Source organism: Scyliorhinus canicula, chromosome 22 (assembly GCF_902713615.1).
Source record: "Scyliorhinus canicula chromosome 22, sScyCan1.1, whole genome shotgun sequence".
In the NCBI taxonomy this organism is placed as follows: Eukaryota; Metazoa; Chordata; class Chondrichthyes; order Carcharhiniformes; family Scyliorhinidae; genus Scyliorhinus; species Scyliorhinus canicula.
Genome location: NC_052167.1, coordinates 27,270,600 through 27,290,576, shown reverse-complemented (window position 1 = coordinate 27,290,576; position 19,977 = coordinate 27,270,600). Strand labels below are relative to the sequence as shown.

The 19,977-nt window shown below is 50.5% G+C and overlaps 1 protein-coding gene across 2 annotated transcripts in view; it reads left to right on the top strand.

Moving 5' to 3' along the window:
- Window positions 1-19,591, top strand: part of pdlim1 (PDZ and LIM domain 1 (elfin)) — a 144,765-nt gene extending 125,174 nt beyond the window's left edge. For both annotated transcript variants that reach the window (XM_038783021.1, XM_038783022.1), the window contains exons 5-7: window positions 8,893-9,044; window positions 13,032-13,149; window positions 19,225-19,591. In XM_038783021.1, coding sequence (XP_038638949.1) covers window positions 8,893-9,044; window positions 13,032-13,149; window positions 19,225-19,414 — 460 coding nt within the window. In that variant the 3' untranslated portion in view covers window positions 19,415-19,591. The remainder of the gene's footprint in view (window positions 1-8,892; window positions 9,045-13,031; window positions 13,150-19,224) is intronic.
- Window positions 19,592-19,977: the final 386 nt, after the last annotated feature.

The following is a 19,977-nucleotide window of genomic DNA, read 5'->3' as shown; positions in this document are numbered from 1 at the left end:
TATAACACTGGGGTACAGTACTGGTGGGGATGGGTCTGTCATTGTATAACACTGGGGTACAGTACTGGTGGGGACGGGTCTGTCACTGTATAACACTGGGGTACAGTACTGGTGGGGACGGGTCTGTCACTGTATAACACTGGGGTACAGTACTGGTGGGGACGGGTCTGTCACTGTATAACACTGGGGTACAGCACTGGTAGGGATGGGTCTGTTACTGTATAACACTGGGATACAGTACTGGTGGGGACGGGTCTGTCACTGTATAACACTGGGGTACAGCACTGGTAGGGATGGGTCTGTTACTGTATAACACTGGGATACAGTACTGGTGAGGACGGGTCTGTCAATGTATAACCCTGGGGTACAGTACTGGTGGGGACGGGTCTGTCAATGTATAACCCTGGGGTACAGTACTGGTGGGGACCGGTCTGTCACTGTATAACACTGGGGTACAGTACTGGTGGGGACGAGTCTGTCACTGTATAACACTGGGGTACAGTACTGGTGGGGAATGGGTCTGTCACTGTATAACACTGGGGTACAGTACTGGTGGGGATGGGTCTGCCACTGTATAACACTGGGGTACAGTACTGGTGGGGATGGGTCTGTCACTGTATAACACTGGGGTACAGTACTGGTGGGGGCGGGTCTGTCACTGTATAACAGTGGGGTACAGTACTGGTGGGGACGGGTCTGTCGCTGTATAACACTGGGGTACAGTACTGGTGGGGATGGGTCTGTCACTGTATAACACTGGGGTACATTACTGGTGGGGACGGGTCTGTCACTGTATAACACTGGGGTACAGTACTGGTGGGGGCGGGTCTGTCACTGTATAACACTGGGGTACGGTACTGGTGGGGACGGGTCTGTCAATGTATAACACTGGGGTACAGTACTGGTGGGGGCGGGTCTGTCACTGTATAACACTGGGGTACAGTACTGGTGGGGAGGGGTCTGTCACTGTATAACACTGGGGTACTGTACTGGTGGGGGCAGGTCTGTAACTGTATAACACTGGGGTACAGTACTGGTGGGGATGGGTCTGTCACTGTATAACACTGGGGTACAGTACTGGTGGGGATGGGTCTGTCAGTGTATAACACTGGGGTACAGAACTGGTGGGGATGGGTCTGTCACTGTATAACACTGGGGTACAGTACTGGTGGGGGCGGGTCTGTCAGTGTATAACACTGGGGTACAGTACTGGTGGGGATGGGTCTGTCACTGTATAACACTGGGGTACAGTACTGGTGGGGATGGGTCTGTCAGTGTATAACACTGGGGTACAGTACTGGTGGGGATGGGTCTGTCACTGTATAACACTGGGGTACAGTACTGGTGGGGATGGGTCTGTCACTGTATAACACTGGGGTACAGTACTGGTGGGGATGGGTCTGTCAGTGTATAACACTGGGGTACAGTACTGGTGGGGATGGGTCTGTCACTGTATAACACTGGGGTACAGTACTGGTGGGGGCGGGTCTGTCACTGTATAACACTGGGGTACAGTACTGGTGGGGATGGGTCTGTCAGTGTATAACACTGGGGTACAGTACTGGTGGGGATGGGTCTGTCACTGTATAACACTGGGGTACAGTACTGATGAGGACACATTTCTTTCTGATGGAAGCAATTTAAGGACCTAGTTTAAGAACTAGGTCCTTATGATGAGTCCCTTGTGGGATTTCATCCCACTGCCGTCCATCAATCAGTAACTGACCCTTGGGGATACAGAACTGTGTAATTATCCCTAGGATATGTATTGCACAAACATACGAGGAATAGTGAGGGGGGGTTTCTCACTCTATAAAATAATAATCCTGGTGACAACACTGTGACTTTATGGTTCTTTTCTGAGATGTGAGCGAGGGCGTTTTGCTGACATATTAATACTTCCTTAAAGTCCTGACGGTCAATCTCTCCTTTTTTCATCATCATATCATCATGCTGAAATCATTCTTCTGTTTTCTTCAAAATTCATCCATTCTCATATTGTAAAAAAACCCATCATTTTTATGCTCTAGTCCTCTGTCTCCCATGGGGATCTTTAGAGCTCCCATTGCCACCGTCTATGCTCCTTCTGCCCCATGCTCTACATCAGCTTTATACAGACGGCACAGCACCTCCTCCATCCCCAGCCGGCTCAGGGTGGGACCTGACGAGTTGAAGCAAGCTGCCCAGTGTTGCCCTGCAGGCCACGTGGAGGTGGACGTGCCTGGGCTGCGAGTGCTCCACACTCAGTTTAACTCTCCTCTGCAACTTTACTCTCAGCAAAACATTGTGGACAGTTTGCAGGGACAGATATCGTCACTAAGCCCTTCTGCGATCAGGTAACAAGCCCCAATTCCGCGTTCTGCGGCGTTTTTTTCTTCCTGCTGGACACTTGCCTGAGCTCATGCACGCTTTCTGTTCTTGCTTCGGGATTGGATAAACTCAGCCTGCCGTGGACCGGGAAGGGAGGATTGAACGGCTCCACCGATTGTAGAGGGATCAAACTCTGCAGCCTTTGCTTACACAGTATGCTCAGCACGGAGGGACAGGCCATTGGACCCATCTACACTGGCGTCTGTGCTTCACACGAGCTTCCACCTATCCTTTCTCCCTCATCTGCTCATCCAGCCTCCCCTCAAACGTCACTGGGCGATTTGCCGCTGCTACTCCTCGTGGGAGCGAGTTCCACATTCTCACCTCCCCCTCCCCTCCCCTGTGTGCTGATATGCATCACTGTAGATACAAAAGGGGTTAATGTAGGTACACTGCAACTAGGTAAACACTAGAGGGAGCACCAGAGACATCGTGACACACAGACATTCAACATGTGTTATGCTTCTTCATGTCAGCATAAGCTGCTTCCTTGATGTACACTCTGACAAAGGAAGGTTCAGACTTGGAGATGGGTTTAACACATTTATTGAACAGTTAACAATTCTCCTACTTGGGTTCGACTCTCCTGCTGATCTTGCTATAGTAACTCAATCTAACTAACCAGTCTGCTCTAAGCCATGCGGTGGGTGTGATGCTTCCCTGATCTGCCCCTGTCTCTCTGGGTGTCGCCTATGGAAATAGAAAGAGCATGTGTGCCCTGTCCTTTTATATGGGTAGCCCCCTTGAGGTAGTGTCACCTCTGGGTGTGTCTTGACTGCCCATTGGTCGTGTCCTATCTTACTGACCTATTGGTTGAATGTCTGTGTGTCACGATGTCTCTGGTGCTCCCTCTAGTGTTTACCTAGTGGCAGTGTACCTACACTAACCCCTTGTGTATCTACAGTGATGCATATCACCACACCCTGCACCCGAGTCCTCAGCCTCCTGTCTCCCATCTGCAGTTATTATTGAAGGAGTTGAAACCATCGGCCTTCCTCTTGAAGATCATTGAGGGCGATGAGAAATTTAAAGTGGAGGTGACGGGATGTGTGAGTGCACGCAGTCCCATCCTACGCTTTTCTATGTTGAAGCAAAAGGCTTGCTGGGCAGCACGGTAGCGCAGTGGTTAGCACTGTCGCTTCACAGCGCCAGGGTCCCGGGTTCGATTCCCGGCTTGGGTCACTGTCTGTGCGGAGTCTGCACGTTCTCCCCGTGTCTGCGTGGGTTTCCTCCGGGTGCTCCGGTTTCCTCCCGCGAGTCCCGAAAGACGTGCTGTGAGGTGAATTGGACATTCTGAATTCTCCCTCAGTGTACCCGAACAGGGGCGTGGGTCATTCTGACTTGAGACGATGGTGTCAAAGGTGTGAATTTGGTCATGTGTTGAAATAGTGAAAATGGGGGTTAGATGAGCTGATAGTACACACTTTTGCGTCGCAAGTCAAAATGAGACCCAGAGTGTTGCCCAGGAGGGGGAACGACAGGTTAAGAGGCTTGTGTGGAACTCCCCTTTTCCTGCAAGTGTCACAATTTCCCATTCACACTTTGCTGACGGCACCTATATCGTTGCACCACTCTTGTGTCCTTCCCGTTCACCGTGCGCTGCCTCACGGGCGAGGTTTTGCGTTTCTACCTGCCAGAATGTCCAGATGTTTGTTCATTTTATCAGCATATTATCTGTGTGCCGCTGCTTTTGTGAGCTCTTTTAAAAACGTGCTGGTGATTTGCGTTAAACAATCGGCTGCTGACGAATGGTTTGGTGAAGGGAGTCCGACGAGTGAGCAGAAGAAGGCGTTTCTTTGTAAGAACAAGTATTTACATGGGGCCCGGTTACCTCACCAGGTCCTCTCTCCATATCGGCTCCTGACAGCCCAATCTTTTATACAACATGATTATCAGCCCCTAGTTAGTGGGGAGCTCATTCTCCTCGAGCCACATGGGGGGAAACAATCGACCTCCCCCCTCCGTGTGTGTCCCGTGCCGGTTATAATCGTGACCGCTCCCAGCAGCTGACCCGCAGACTGTCCTCTATTGAGTTCGCTGGATCTCCGCAGTGACTGATGCCGGTGTTGCTGGACTTACTGCTTCCTGGGGATAGCTGCCGACTGACTGGCTAATATCCAATGATGGGCAGAGCCCCAAGTGAGCGCAGGATTGGACTGGGCTGAGCACCCACCCACGGTAGAATAGCCAACGCTGCTCACCATCTGAGTGACGCATGACGAACTCATGAGGGTTGAGGTGTGGGAGAGGGGATGTGTGGCTGACTCTCAAGGAAAACAATCCTGGGAAGGTTTGCTGAGTTCTCCTAATGGCCGTATTGGAGGGCGGGGGCGGGGGCGGGGGGCGGGGGGGGGGGGGGGGGGGGGGTGGATCTGATTGAGGTGTGCAAAATTATGAGGGACCGAGATCATAGATAGGGTGGATAGAAAGAAAATACGCCACAGGCCAAGGTGGGGGGGTCAATAACCTGTGGGCATAGATTTAAGGTAGATTTAGAGGGAATTTGAGGAAAAGGTTTTTCACCCAGAGGGTGTTGGGAGTCTGGAACTCGCTGCCTGAATGGGAGGTGGAAGCGGGGACCCTCACAACATTTAAGAAGTATTTAGATGAGAACCTGATACACCAGATAGCTATACAATGCTATGGAGCAAGTGCTGGAAAATGGGATTAGGATAGATAAGTGGTTGATGGCCGGCGTGGACCAGATGGGCCGAACGGTCTGTTTCTGTGCCAGAAAACTTGATGACTCTGTGAGAGAGACAGAGTTCTGAAACCCATTCTTCAAGGTTGACCAACCAACCGGAAAATTCAAAGATCAAGATGACGTTGCAGAGTTGAGAGAGTGCTTCCCTTGAACAGGAAGACTTCCCTTCTCTTCATCGCCTCTCTGCGATGGGTTCTGATTTCCCCTCGTACATTATTCCTTTGCAACTGGTGGTGAAAGATTGGCTACTTTCCCTTCCTTGGACGTTTCCGTTTTGTGAGTGGGGTCTGTCTTCCCAGTTATTTTCCCCAACCTTCTCCATTGGGTGATAATGGGATGAGCACCATTAGCGCTGGATTGCTGGCCCGAACGACCATTGTCTTGTGCGCGGGTTGAGTCTATTTGAAGCCGTCGGGCTTTTGTAGGGATTTACAATTCGTGGCCAGGGTGCAGGCCCACCAGCCGGTTAAGGATGGAGGGGAGGCTGCCAAGGCCAAAGGGTCAAAAGGAGGCCTTCCAGTAATGGCTCATCATTGCCTCACAGGCCAAGGTGGGAGCTGCCGAATCCTATGAGAGGGACAGAGGTGGGAGATGGAGGGTGGGTCGGGGGGGGGGGGGGGGGGGGGGGGGGGAGAAAATCCGTTGAGTTTTCAATTTAATAAGGCCATAGCTTATAAGGGGCAGCACGGTAGCATGGTGGTTAGCATAAATGCTTCACAGCTCCAGGGTCCCAGGTTCGATTCCCGGCTGGGTCACTGTCTGTGCGGAGTCTGCACGTCCTCCCCGTGTGTGCGGGGGTTTCCTCCGGGTGCTCCGGTTTCCTCCCACAGTCCAAAGATGTGCAGGTTAGGTGGATTGGCCATGCTAAATTGCCCGTAGTGTCCTAATAAATGTAAGGTTAAGGGGGGGGGGGGGGGGGGGGGGGGTTGTTGGGTTACGGGTATAGGGTGGATACCTGGCTTTGAGTAGGGTGATCATGGCTCGGCACAACATCGAGGGCCGAAGGGCCTGTTCTGTGCTGTACTGTTCTATGGTCTATGTTCTATAGCTGCCAAGTCATCACCTGGCCATATTTCAGCCTCAATAGAGAGTCTGTGGGCTTCTGCTCAGTGGCCTGAATAGACTATTGATCGAACAGGTTCAGATTATCACATCCGATAGGAATCCAGAATTCAACCCTGGGTGTCCGAAAAGGAAACTATCCCCTTTTCCTGCCTGAACATCCCTCACGTGGAGAAGGATGTCGCAAAATCCTCAGCGCTGTAAATATAGAAGTTGATGAGCTGTGATAATCAAATGATTCCTCTGTGCCTCAACCCTGTGCTGTTCCTCAACCCTGTGCTGTTCCTCAACCCTGTGCTGTGCCTCAACCCTGTGCTGTTCCTCAACCCTGTGCTGTGCCTCAACCCTGTGCTGTGCCTCAACCCTGTGCTGTTCCTCAACCCTGTGCTGTTCCTCAACCCTGTGCTGTGCCTCAACCCTGTGCTGTTCCTCAACCCGGTGCTGTTCCTCAACCCTGTGCTGTTCCTCAACCCTGTGCTGTGCCTCAACCCTGTGCTGTTCCTCAACCCTGTGCTGTTCCTCAACCCGGTGCTGTCCCTCAACCCGGTGCTGTTCCTCAACCCTGTGCTGTTCCTCAACCCTGTGCTGTTCCTCAACCCTGTGCTGTTCCTCAACCCTGTGCTGTTCCTCAACCCTGTGCTGTGCCTCAACCCTGTGCTGTGCCTCAACCCTGTGCTGTTCCCAAGGGTCTGGCTGGATCTTGATTGGATTTGGAAAACCAACAATGATTGAAAAAGAGGGAAGCCTTTTGGATCCACTGGTAGGACCAAAGTGCGGAGGAACTCTTGAGCCAGGAATAGACCATAGAACATAGAACAGTACAGCACAGAACAGGCCCTTCGGCCCTCAATGTTGTGCCGAGCCATGATCACCCTACTCAAACCCACGTATCCACCCTATACCCGTAACCCAACAACCCCCCCCCCCTTAACCTTACTTTTAATAGGACACTACGGGCAATTTAGCATGGCCAATCCACCTAACCCGCACATCTTTGGACTGTGGGAGGAAACCGGAGCACCAGGAGGAAACCCACGCACACACGGGGAGGACGTGCAGACTCCACACAGACAGTGACCCAGCCGGGAATCGAACCTGGGACCCTGGATCTGTGAAGCATATATGCTAACCACCATGCTACCCTGCTGCCCCCAGAATGGTCTGGGTTAAGGAAGGGAGGAATAAGGAAATGAGCTGGCATTCCCCCCCCCTGATTACTGCCCCTGCTGGGAATTCCTTATGCAGTCGAGTAGCCCGCTCGCCATGTTCACAGTTTTAGGTGAGATTCCGGGAGTTTGACATCAGCCACCGAGTCCTCCCCCAGCAAGCATTAACTCATAGAGAGCGAGCAGGAGAGGAGTGAAAACTGGGAAGAGGGAAATTTAAAAGTTCATCTGTCTTTGTTGAATTGTACTGCGTGAGACTTTTATAGCACGGCGAGAGGCCATTCAGTCCATTCTTCCTGTGCCAGGATCACGCTGCTGGGATTCAGGGCACTGGGCGCTTTCAAAATGAACCAACCTAATCCTAAAGAACCATAACTGCTGAACAGATTGGTTTAAGACCATTGTAACACCTTTCACATAAGACATGATGACTGAAAAACCATCCCTACAATTCTGGGCGGAATTTGACTCCCTTCTCGCAGTGTTAATGGGCTGCGAAGCTTTCCTGTTCAAAAATAAAACCTCTTCAATCAGTTTGGATGAGGGAGCCACTGCGGTCATCATTTCCCCTCCAAAAAGGAGATTTAATTTGAGAATTTTATCGGTCTGTTTTAAATGCTTGTTGGAATCGGATAGTTCAGTGCGCTGTAATATTCTTTACAGGGGCGGCAGCGTGACGTCATTAGAAGGGAAGCGTGTCATGCGATCCGTTCTGGGAGTAGAACCTTCCAGCCCTTTCCGTGCGGAATCTTCCACCGCCATCCTGGATTCCCCGGCATGGGTGAATAATGTAAATCATCGTCGACTTTGCCCCCCCCCCCCCTCCCACCCCGCACCCACCCACCCCCCCATGATGGAGGTGGCTGGTGGTGGGACTCCAATCCTGGAGATATCCAAGACATTTTGCGTGGCTCACCCACCCTGCCCCCCCCCCCCTCCCCTCCCCTGGGAATCCCACTGCGGCGGGTCACTTTTGGAAGGACTGGAAGATCCTGCTGATGGGAAGATCCTGAAAGCCCACCCCCCCCCCCCCTCCCCCCCCAAGTTCTGTCAACTGGCAAACAAGACTCTTGAGTATTCATTGCACCACTCTGTCTGCCAGTGAGTTGGAGTTAGGGCAGGACGTACCGCAGGACTTCAAGTTGGTCTATTTTAAAGCAAACAGTGTCTATTTAAACAGCACAATCTAGCAAACAGTCTACAGAGTCTATTTAAGAAGAGTCTAGACTACAGCAAACGGGGTTCATGGCCAAAGTCACAGCAACGTCTCCCAACAAGCAAAGCAGGGTGATTTCACGAGCAAAGGTCAGCAAGTGGAGGGTAGTTACATAACAGGGATCTTGAGCGTCAAAACAATTCTGTTTGCTTACAGCAGTGTAGCCTCCAGGCAGGGGATTCATCCAATCATCTCCACTGAGGCAGAATTCTGGTACAGCCAACAGAAATTGGCCACTCTGAGCACAGGTTTGCGATCGCCCTTCATTGCAACGCTCTGTAGGTTGAGGAAACATTTTGCACCCTTGGGTGCCCTGAATTTAACCGGATGCCCTGATCCTCTGGATTGTCTTTTGTTCCTGTTCTCACATTCAGCTTGGAACCAGTCAAGCAGCCGTGCAAACCCGTGGTCGACACGGAGTCTGAAGTTTACAAAATGCTGCAGGACAACCAGGAACCTGAGGAGTTACCCAGGCAGTCGGCCTCATTCCGCGTGCTGCAGGAAATCCTGGAATGTGAGGACAATGGTAGGATCACGACACGGGCAAGGGGGCGGACAATACCCGCCCATCACCCATCTGTCCGTATTCCTTTGGGTGTGGAAGGCTGAGGAGATTCTGATTTGAGCTGTTTGAAAGGCTAACTTAATCAGGAGAGTTTAAACAGCCCCGCTTGACCCGGAGTCGCAACACAATTGAAATTAACTCTTAATTTTAAAAATACCCAAAGTATTTGGTTTATGTCTGCCCAATATTTAGTCACCAGGTTTGCAAATTCAAACAGTTAACATTTATTAATAGCAATAACTATAATTAAATGGGCAACAAATGCAACTGGTTAACTATTATCTAATTCCTAACCCCCCCCCCCCCCCCGCCTTGAACTTGCTCCACACTCTAACAACACACACACAAGACAGACAAACACAGAGGGGAAAGAGGGGTGAAAAAAATGATACCAAAAGGGAAAGGATAAGAGTCTCAGTTTCAGTTCGACATCTTCCAGTTAGATTCTCTCAGTCCAATCCCCCAGTTGGATATCTTTCCTTTCAGTCTGTAATGGTTTTCACTGCAGATTCATCAGAGTCACAAACCGTCTCTGCAGACTCAGAAACAGCAGGCAGGAAACATTTGGGAGAAAGAGAGAGAGATCGATCAACACATGGCCTCTCCTCTCAGCGTCCAGGAGCTTCCTGAAAACCCCACCTGGCAGGACCCAATCATCGTCTGTTAGAACATAGAACATAGAACAGTACAGCACAGAACAGGCCCTTCGGCCCTCGATGTTGTGCCGAGCATTGTCCGAGACCAAGATCAAGCTATTCCACTCCCTGTCATTCTGCTTCCACATCCTTCCTAACGTCTTACTAAAATCCATGTATACGACATCAACTGCTCTACCTTCATCTACACTTAGTTACCTCCTCAAAGAATTCAATCAAATTTGTGAGGCAAGACTTATCCTTCATGAATCTGTGTTGGCTATCCAGGCAGGATAATGTCCTTGGCCAACCCATTGGCCACCAGCCAACCAATCAAACCAAATCCCTCCAATCTCTCGGGTGCCATAAAGTCTGAGTTCTTCTGTTCAAAATCTAAATCTTCATAGCACAGTAGACTATTTAGAAACTTTTGAGTTCCTCACTTCCCCTGCGCGACTTAAAGGTATGTCTCCATTAAAGGTCCATGGACCAAAAATGATAACGGCAGAAAAAAAGAAATAATAATGATAATCTTTATTATTGTTATAAGTAGGCTTACATTAACTCCTTCTTCCCACAAATCAGCCGAGTGAACTGCTTCCACTGCAACCATGTCCCCACTTAGGTAAAAGGTGAAGTCTCCACAGTCCCAGCTGACCACAGGCTGCTTTCCCCTTTAAGGGGGGAGAGCTGACTGGTGGTGATTTAACCTGAGGATCACCACACCTCAGGCGAGGGGCAAGATTGAGAAGACCGGGGGGGGGCAGGGGGGGGGGGGGGGGGTGCTTAATGAATAACCTCAGCCGGTATGGGAATTGAACTCACGCTGCTGGCCTGGCTCCGCATCACGAACCAGCCGTCCAACCTGCCGTGCTCTTTGTGAGTGTTGTTATCAGGATGGATGTCGTAGTGTTCTCAAAGATCACCGAAGCTAAGTTCATTCACAAAGCTAACATTTATTTATACTTATGAATGAAATGAATGAATGAAAATCGCTTATTGTCACGAGTAGGCTTCAAATGAAGTTACTGTGAAAAGCCCCTAGTCGCCACATTCCGGCGCCTGTCCGGGGAGGCTGGTACAGGAATCGAACCGTGCTGCTGGCCTGCTTGGTCTGCTTGGTCTGCTTTCAAAGCCAGTGATTTAGCCCTGTGCTAAACAGCCCATATAAAATCGCTTATTGTCACGAGTAGGCTTCAATGAAGTTACTGTGAAAAGCCCCCAGTCGCCACATTCCGGCACCTGTTCGGGGAGGCTAGTATAGGAATTAAACCGTGCTGCTGGCTTGCCTTGGTCTGCTTTAAAAGCCGGCGATTTAGTCCAGTGTGCTAAACCAGTAAGCCTATTAAAACTCAACCACTTACTCCTAGAGTAAACAATAATCTATTAATCTACACTCACTAACATTAGTCTCTATACTCTATCTGTACTCTGATCTCTCTCACTCCGATGCTGTCTTCTCCAGCCTTCACCCAGAAGCCTGTGAGTCAGTGCTTTATACAGTTCTGCATCTAGCTCCATCTAGTGGTTAATTATGATATGACATTAACCCTTTGTATTCTGAACATTTCCCACAATGTCACACAGCCAACTGAACCGGCAAAAAAGGTGACCAAAACTGCGCACAGTCCTGAAGGGGCAGTGTTGCCAAAGCCCTCTACAGTTGTAGCAAGACTTTGCGACTTTAACTCTTCAACTCCTTTGCAATAAAGACCAACATTAAATCTGCCTTACCGAACACTTACCGCACATTCATGCTCATGTTTTGTGATTCATGTACAAGGACACCAAAGTCCTTCAGACAGCCGCATTCTGCAGTCCCTTCATTTTAATAATATTCTGTTTTCTATTCTTACTTCGAAAGTAAGTTATTCGATTATTCCATGGTCTAATGTGCTTCACATCCAGAGATTGATTTCAAAGTGCAGCCATGCTTTGCAGGCAAGTGAGGTGCTGCTAATTTATACACAGCAAGATCTCAAAGTGATAAATGAGAGGAACGAGCAGCTAATCGCTTTTTGAAGGATGGCTTGGAGGCAGAGGTTTGGTTGGGGGAACTAGGAGAGCTCCTAGTTCATCGATGTCAACTGACATAAAGCAGACAGGCTAAAGGGTCCGAAAGAGGGCGCGCGGGACAGAGCAGCGGACCCTCAGGACTACACTGATGGAGTCAAAGTGGATCCCAGACCCCCCTGAGTTGGACAAGAGTTTGACCAACTGAAGGATGAGCCAAGATCATGTGGGTCAGAGAGAGACTGATGGAGATCACTGGGGCTGGGGGAGGGGAGGAGTGACTGATGGAGATCACTGGGCCAGAGGGAGTGACTGAGGGAGATCACTGGGACAGAGGGAGTGACTGACACAGATCACTGAGACAGAGGGAGTGACTGACACAGATCACTGGGACAGAGGGAGTGACTGACACAGATCACTGGGACAGAGGGAGTGACGGATGAAGATCACTGGGACAGAGGGAGTGACTGAGGGAGATCACTGGGACAGAGGGAGTGACTGACACAGATCACTGAGACAGAGGGAGTGACTGACACAGATCACTGAGACAGAGGGAGTGACTGACACAGATCACTGGGACAGAGGGAGTGACTGACACAGATCACTGGGACAGAGGGAGTGACGGATGAAGATCACTGGGACAGAGGGAGTGACTGAGGGAGATCACTGGGCTGGGGAGTGACTGATGGGGAGTGACTAGGGAGTGCTGAGGGTTTTGGCCAAGCGTGGTATCACGACCGGTGCAGGATTGGAGGGTCGAGGAGCCTGTTCCTGTGCTGTATTCTTTGTTCGAGACAGTTGGTCACCCTGTAGGTAGGTGCCGTGGGAAATGCGTTGGTAAGATGCTACAGTGCCTCCTGTGTGTGTGGTGCACTCTTCAACCCCTCCGCACCAAGCTAATATTCAAAACATGAAATGGAATAAAAGGGTGCTGCAGTGGTTAGCACTGCTGCCTCACAGCGCCAGGATCCCAGGTTCGATTCCCGGCTTGGGTCACTGCCTGTGCGGAGTCTGCACTTTCTCCCCGTGTCTGCGTGGGTTCCCTCCGGGTGCTCCGGTTTCCTCCCACAGTCCAAAGATGTGCAGGTTAGGTGGATTGGCCTTGCTATATTGCCCCTTAGTGTCCAAAGATGTGCTGGGGTTTTGTGGGTGGGGTGGGTGATTGGGTCTCGGTGGGGTGCTGTTTCAGAGTGTCGGTGTAGACTCCGATGGGCCGAATGGTCTCCTTCGGCACTGTAGAAATTCCGTGGCTGTATGCTAGTCCGGAATGGTGACCCTGTCATTGTCCCTATGTTTACAGAGCAGTCGGATAAGCCCTCAGGAATCCGTACAGTGAAAGCTCCAGTCACGAAGGTCGGCTCCTCGGTCGGGAGTGTGCAGAAGTTGCCTGTGTGTGAAACGTGTGGCTCTGGAATAGTGTAAGTGTGAAATATCATTTGTACCATTGTGCGGCACGGTGATGGCCCTGGGGCAGGCGGACGCTACAATCGACCTCGGCACCCATGGGCTGGGATCCTGCTCCTGATCATTGCCAGTGTGACTGCTCCTGAACCTGACCACGGGTCCAATGATACACTTTCACAGACGTCATTGGAAACAAAAAATGGGTTTATTCATAAGAATTGTACAGCTGTACAGCAGCCACACGGCCGCACCCAGCTCCCTACATGTCTCCTGCCTCAGCGAGGACTCCACCGCCTGGGATCATTACCCACTCTGAGCCCCAATTGGTCCCCTGAGACAGGTGACCCTTACTCTGCTGTGTTGCCCTAAAAGGGACAAGTACCACAAATCACCACCAGGGGACACCACCAGGAGCTGAAGAGGGGGGTGATGATCTGGATGGGGTTCACCCAGGGAAACATTGTAAACATGTCTTTATGTAAATAAATCGGCGATTTTAGCTGTGTTTAGAGGCAAATCTCCCAGTGTTCAAATGTAAATATTGGTCGGGACATCATTGAGATCCCCCTGCTTATCCTCACAGTAGTTCCACTGGATCTTTCGTGGACAACATGGCCGGCACGTGGCACAGTGGTTACCACTGCTGCCTCATGGCGCCAGGGACCCGGGTTCGATTCCGGCCTTGGGTCACTGTCTGTGCGGAGTCTGCACGTCCTCCCCGTGTCTGCGTGGGTTTCCTCCGGGTGCTCCGGTTTCCTCCCACAGTCCAAAGATGTGCAGGCTAGGGTGGATCGGCCGTGATAAAGTTGCCCCTTGATGTGCAGGTTAAGGTGGGGTTACGGAGATCGGGGAGAGGGCCTAGGTAGGGTACTCTTTCAGAGGGTGCAGACTCGATGGGCCGAATGGCCTCTGCAGTGGCCAAATAGGCATGGAAACTCCCAATGCCTATTTAGCGGGCAGACAGCTTTTGGGAGGTGTTATACTGTCCCCCTAATATGCACCCCCCCCCCCCTCAGCTAAAAGGTCAGTCAGGAGCCCACCCACCAAAAACCTGACTGCCCCGCAACCATTTTACGCTTGGGGTGGCATCGTGGCATCAATTGGCAACGGGTAAGATTCCTCCTCCTACCTGGGGGAGGAGGAAGTCCTCTGTGAGCGAACTGCTGGCCAAAGGGATTGGCACTGCCCAATGCCTGCCGGGTTGAATTTAGCAGCGGGACTGGGGTGCGGCACTCAAGCGGCCATTTATTGGTCGCTTCGAGGCTTGAACCAACCCATGGAAGGGCTGGCTATTCGACAATGCCGCCATCCCCGCTGGGAGGCAGGTCAGGGGTAGATGTGGGAGGGCAGTTGTCAGACCACATGCTGAATTATACCTCCCCAGTGTTTTGCTGTTTCACTGGACTAATTATCGTTGGTCTTTGGTCTGAACCATTCAACTCGCTCAGTCCTGAGCAGGAACGTTGGAATGTTTGACACTTGCTCAGCTTTGGAGGAAGAGCTCCCCCTGCTGGCGCTCCCTTTATATGACACCGTGTACCTGAGCCAAGGTTTTCTCGGCCGAGCAGCCACTTCAGCAAAGGACTGGGGTCCGTGGATCCGGTACAACAGCTGCAAGGGACAGGACGCCACAGTTGGGTCTCAGCATCTTTTTTTTAAATAAATTTAGGTTGCCCAATTATTTTTTCCAATTAAGGGGCAATTTAGTGTGACCAATCCACCTACTCTGCACATTTTTGGGTTGTGGGGGCGAAACCCACGCAGACACGGGGAGAATGTGCAAACTCCACACGGACAGTGACCCAGAGCCGGGATCGAACCTGGGACCTCAGCGCCGTGAGGCAGCTGTGCTAACCACTAGGCCACCGTGCTGCCCTAGGCCTCAGCATCTTGAAGCCAAAACCCAGCTTGAAATTGCTGCGCTCTGACTCAGTCCAGCTTTACACAGCTCAACTCACTGACAGGAATGATTAAACAGGAACATAAGAACATAACATAAGACCATAAGAACTAGGAGCAGGAGCAGGCCATCTGGCCCCTCGAGCCTGCTCCGCCATTCAATGAGATCATGGCTGATCTTTTTGGACTCAGCTCCACTTTCCAGCCCGAACACCATAACCCTTAATCCCTTTATTCTTCAAAACACTATCTATCTTTACCTTAAAAACATTTAATGAAGGAGCCTCAACTGCTTCACTGGGCAAGGAATTCCATAGATTCACAACCCTTTGGGTGAAGAAGTTCCTCCGAAACTCAGTCCTAAATCTACTTCCCCTTATTTTGAGGCCATGTCCCATAGTTCTGCTTTCACCCTCCAGTGGAAACAACCTGCCCGCATCTATCCTATCTATTCCCTTCATAATTTTATATGTTTCTATAAGATCCCCCCTCATCCTTCTAAATTCCAACGAGTACAGTCCCAGTCTACTCAACCTCTCCTCATAATCCAACCCCTTCAGCTCTGGGATTAACCTAGTGAATCTCCTCAGCACACCCTCCAGCGCCAGTACGTCCTTTCTCAAGTAAGGAGACCAAAACTGAACACAATACTCTCGGTGTGGCCTCACTAACACCTTATACAATTGCAACATAACCTCCCTAGTCTTAAACTCCATCCCTCTAGCAATGAAGGACAAAATTCCATTTGGCTTCCTAATCACCTGTTGCACCTGTAAACCAACTTTCTGTGGCTCATGCACTAGCACACCCAGGTCTCTCTGCACAGCGGCATGCTTTAATATTTTATCGTATAAATAATAATCCCGTTTGCTGTTATTCCTACCAAAATGGATAACTTCACATTTGTCAACATTGTATTCCATCTGCCAGACCCTAGCCCATTCACTTAACCTATCCAAATCCCTCTGCAGACTTCCAGTATCCTCTGCACTTTTCGCTTTACCACGCATCTTAGTGTCATCTGCAAACTTGGACACATTGCCCTTGGTCCCCAACTCCAAATCATCTATGTAAATTGTCAACAATTGTGGGCCCAACACGGATCCCTGAGGGACACCACTAGCGACTGATTGCCAACCAGAGAGACACCCATTAATCCCCACTTTGTGTGGCACCTTGTCAAAGGCTTTCTGGAAATCCAGATATACCACATCCATTGGCTCCCCGTTATCTACTGCACTGGTAATGCCCTCAAAAAATTCCACTAAATTAGTTAGGCATGACCTGCCTTTTATGAACCCATGCTGCGTCTGCCCAATGGGACAATTTCTATCCAGATGCCTCGCTATTTCTTCCTTGATGATAGATTCCCTACTACCGAAGTTAAGCTCACTGGTCTATAATTGTCTGAAGATGTCTTAAACAGCAGGAGGGGAGGGTTGGAGATGCAACAACAATGAACAGTGGTCCTACGACCAGTCCCTAGATGAGGTCCCCTAATTGTTTAACCTCCCAAATAGGACCCCAATTTTGTCATGCACCCAGTCGAGGAGGAACAAACTAGTTTTGTTTCTTTATTCAATCCCCTTAGTTGGTTCCAACAAGATTATTTAAAGGGATCTCCCTCCCACCCCTCATGGATACCGTTCCCCAGTCAATATGCATTTTTTTTTTAGAAGGAGTTGATTTAACCAGACACTCTTGGCCGGGATTCTCCCCTACCCGGTGGGGCGGGGGGTCCCGGCGGGTTGGAGTGGCGCCAACCACTCCGGCGTCGGGCTGCCCCAAAGGTGCGAATTCTCCGCACCTTTAGGGGCCAAGCCCTCACATTGACGGGCTAGGCCCGTGCCGGACTGGTTCCCACTCCGCCGGCTGGCATGAACGGCCTTTGACACCACGCCAGCCGGGGCCGAAAGGACTTCGCCGGCCGGCGTAAGTCCGCGCATGCGCCGGAGCGTTAGTGGCTGCTGACGTCATACCGGCGCATGCGCAGGGGAGGGGGTCTCGTCCGGAAGGAAAAGAGTGCCCCCACGGCACAGGCCTGCCCGCCGGTCAGTGGGCCCCAATTGCGGGCCAGGCCACCGTGGGGGCACCCCCCAGGGTCAGATCGCCCCGCGCCCCGCCTCCACAGGATCCCGGAGCCCGCCCGCGCTGCCAATCCCGCCGGTCAGGTAGGTGGTTTAATCCATCGTGGCCGGGGGGGCCCGCTGACCGGCGCGATTCCCGCCCCAGCCGAATATCGTGGGTCGGAGAATTCCGCCCCTTGAATCAACGAAAGATTAAGTTTAGTTCCTCAAAACCCGCAATAAATAATGAAAATGCAACACACGCACACACTCTGACTAGAAGTGAGAAATTAAATGTCCAAACAAAAATTATACAAATCCTTCTTTGGCTTGTCCACGGATGTAGATGGCCATACGTTGCGGCCGTTAAGTTGGGTAATTCTGGTTGAGCTGACGTTGGCAGTAAATTCAGCAGGAAATAGGAAAGGCAAATGGAATGTTGGCCTTTATTCCAACGGAAATGGAATATAAAAATAGGGAAGTCTTGCTAAAACGATACAAGGCACGAGTTAGACTTGGACCTGGACCTGGACCTGGACCTGGAACACTGCGAGGACTTTTGGTCTCTTTATTTAAGGAAAGATAGACTGACATTGGAGGCAGTAAGGAGAAGGTTGACTAGGTTGATCTCGGGTATGGAGGGATTTTCTCATGAGGAGAGGTTGAGTAGGTTGGGCCTGTGCTCATTGGAGTTTAGAAGAATGAGAGGCGACCTTATTGAGACATATCGGATTCTCAGGGGGTTTGACAGGGTCGATGCTGAGAGGTTGTTTCCCCTTGTGGGAGAGTCTAGGGCCAGAGGGCATCATCTCAGAGTGAGGGAGTCGCCCATTTAAGACAGAGATGAGGAGGAATTTCCACTCTCAGAGGGGAGTGAATCTGTGGAATTCTTTACCGCAGAGAGGCTGGGTCGTTGAGTATGTTCAAGGCAGAGATAGGCAGAGTTTTAATCAGTGAGGGAATCAAAGGTAATGGGGATAAGGGGGAAAGTGGAGTTGAGGATTACATCAGATCAACCATGATCTCATTGAATGTCAGAGCAGATGGGCCGAGTGGCTTACTTAAGCTCCTAGATCTTATGGTCTTATGACGTCTGTGCCACTCACAAACTGACAGCCCAAAACACACAGATCATTCCTGCAGCTAACTTTAGAACCCATTTCCCTGCGCATTCCTGGAAGGGAAAAAGAAACAAGTCCCTCACCCAGAGTCTATTTTCTTTCTCACGCTGAGATGGGCTTTGGGCGGCTGCCGGGAGGTAACAATCGGTCTCCATTGTCTCTACAATCACGGGAGATGAAAGTGCAGTCGAAGTGGGCCTTGACGCCTTTTTTGGTGTGACAGCCATGTTCTCCTGGGACGAGTCGGTCAGACGTAAGCCACAAAGGAATTTTCCAGAAAGTGTTTCCGTTAAATTCCCAACCCCGCATTTCTTTTTTTTAAAAAACATGGCTTTCTTACAAAATTCACGATGACTGTACGCAATTAGAACATTAATTCTAATTAATGTGGGCAGCATGGTAGCATTGAGAATGAGAATCGCTTATTGTCACGAGTAGGCTTCAATTAAGTTACTGTGAAAAGCCCCTAGTCGCCACATTCCGGCTCCTGTTCGGGGAGGCTGGTACGGGAATCGAACCGTGCTGCTGGCCTGCTTGGTCTGCTTTAAAAGCCAGCGATTTAGCCAAGTGAGCTAAACCAGCCCCTTGTGGATAGCACAATTGCTTCACAGCTCCAGGGTCCCAGGTTCGATTCCGGCTTGGGTCACTGTCTGTGAGGAGTCTGCACATCCTCCCCGTGTGTGCGTGGGTTTCCTCCGGGTGCTCCGGTTTCCTCCCACAGTCCAAAGATGTGCAGGTTGGGTGGATTGGCCATGATAAATTGCCCTTAGTGCCCAAAATTCTATGACAAAGGCTCGGCACAACATCGTGGTCTGAAGGGCCTGTTCTGTGCTGTATTTCTCTCTGAATTCGGGGTATAATCTATTTTGCATGGCCATCTGAGGTAAGGGCAATTCGATGGTTTGTCAAAATGCGAATGATCTGGTTCGAAGCTGGATATTGCTGGCCGTGTTGAATTTGTTTTTTCCCGCCTTATTGTCGATTCTTTCCTCATCTGTTTCAGGGGAATGATTGTCAAAGTGCGCGACCAGTACCGCCACCCCGAATGCTACAATTGCACAGACTGCGGGACCAATCTGAAGCAGAAAGGACATTTCTTTGTGCTGGACGCGATCTACTGTGAACAGCACGCCAGGGAGCGGAGTGCTCCCCCTGAAGGCTATGATGTGGTCACCGTCTTTCCCAAGTCATAAGCCACAACCCAAAGCTACATTTCCTCAAACCCTGTGAAATAAGCCTGCATGCCTACCTATGTACGTTTATGTTTGACACGCCATTTTTCTAAACCGGAAGTAACAAATTTCTGTATTCACACAGCACAAATGCCTCGCTCATGTAACGAGAAACCATTAAACTACCATTGGTTACTGCTTGGTTTCTTCGATCTTGATGTTTTTTCATCCAAGTCTATCCTTTAGGTTTCCTCCGGGTGCTCTGGTTTCCTCCCACAGTCCAAAGATGCGCAGGTTGGGTGGATTGAGGGCTGAACTTAGGAGGAATTTCTTCACCCAAAGGGTTGTGAATCTATAGAATTCCCTGCCCAGTGAAGCAGTTGAGGCTCCTTCATTAAATGTTTTCAAGATAAAGTGCGGTAGTAACGGGGAGCCAATGGATGTGGTATATCTGGATTTCCAGAAAGCCTTTGACAAGGTGCCACACAAAAGGTTGCTGCATAAGATAACGATGCATGGTATTAAGGGTAAAGTAGTAGCATGGATAGAGGATTGGTTACTTAATAGAAAGCAAAGGGTGGGGA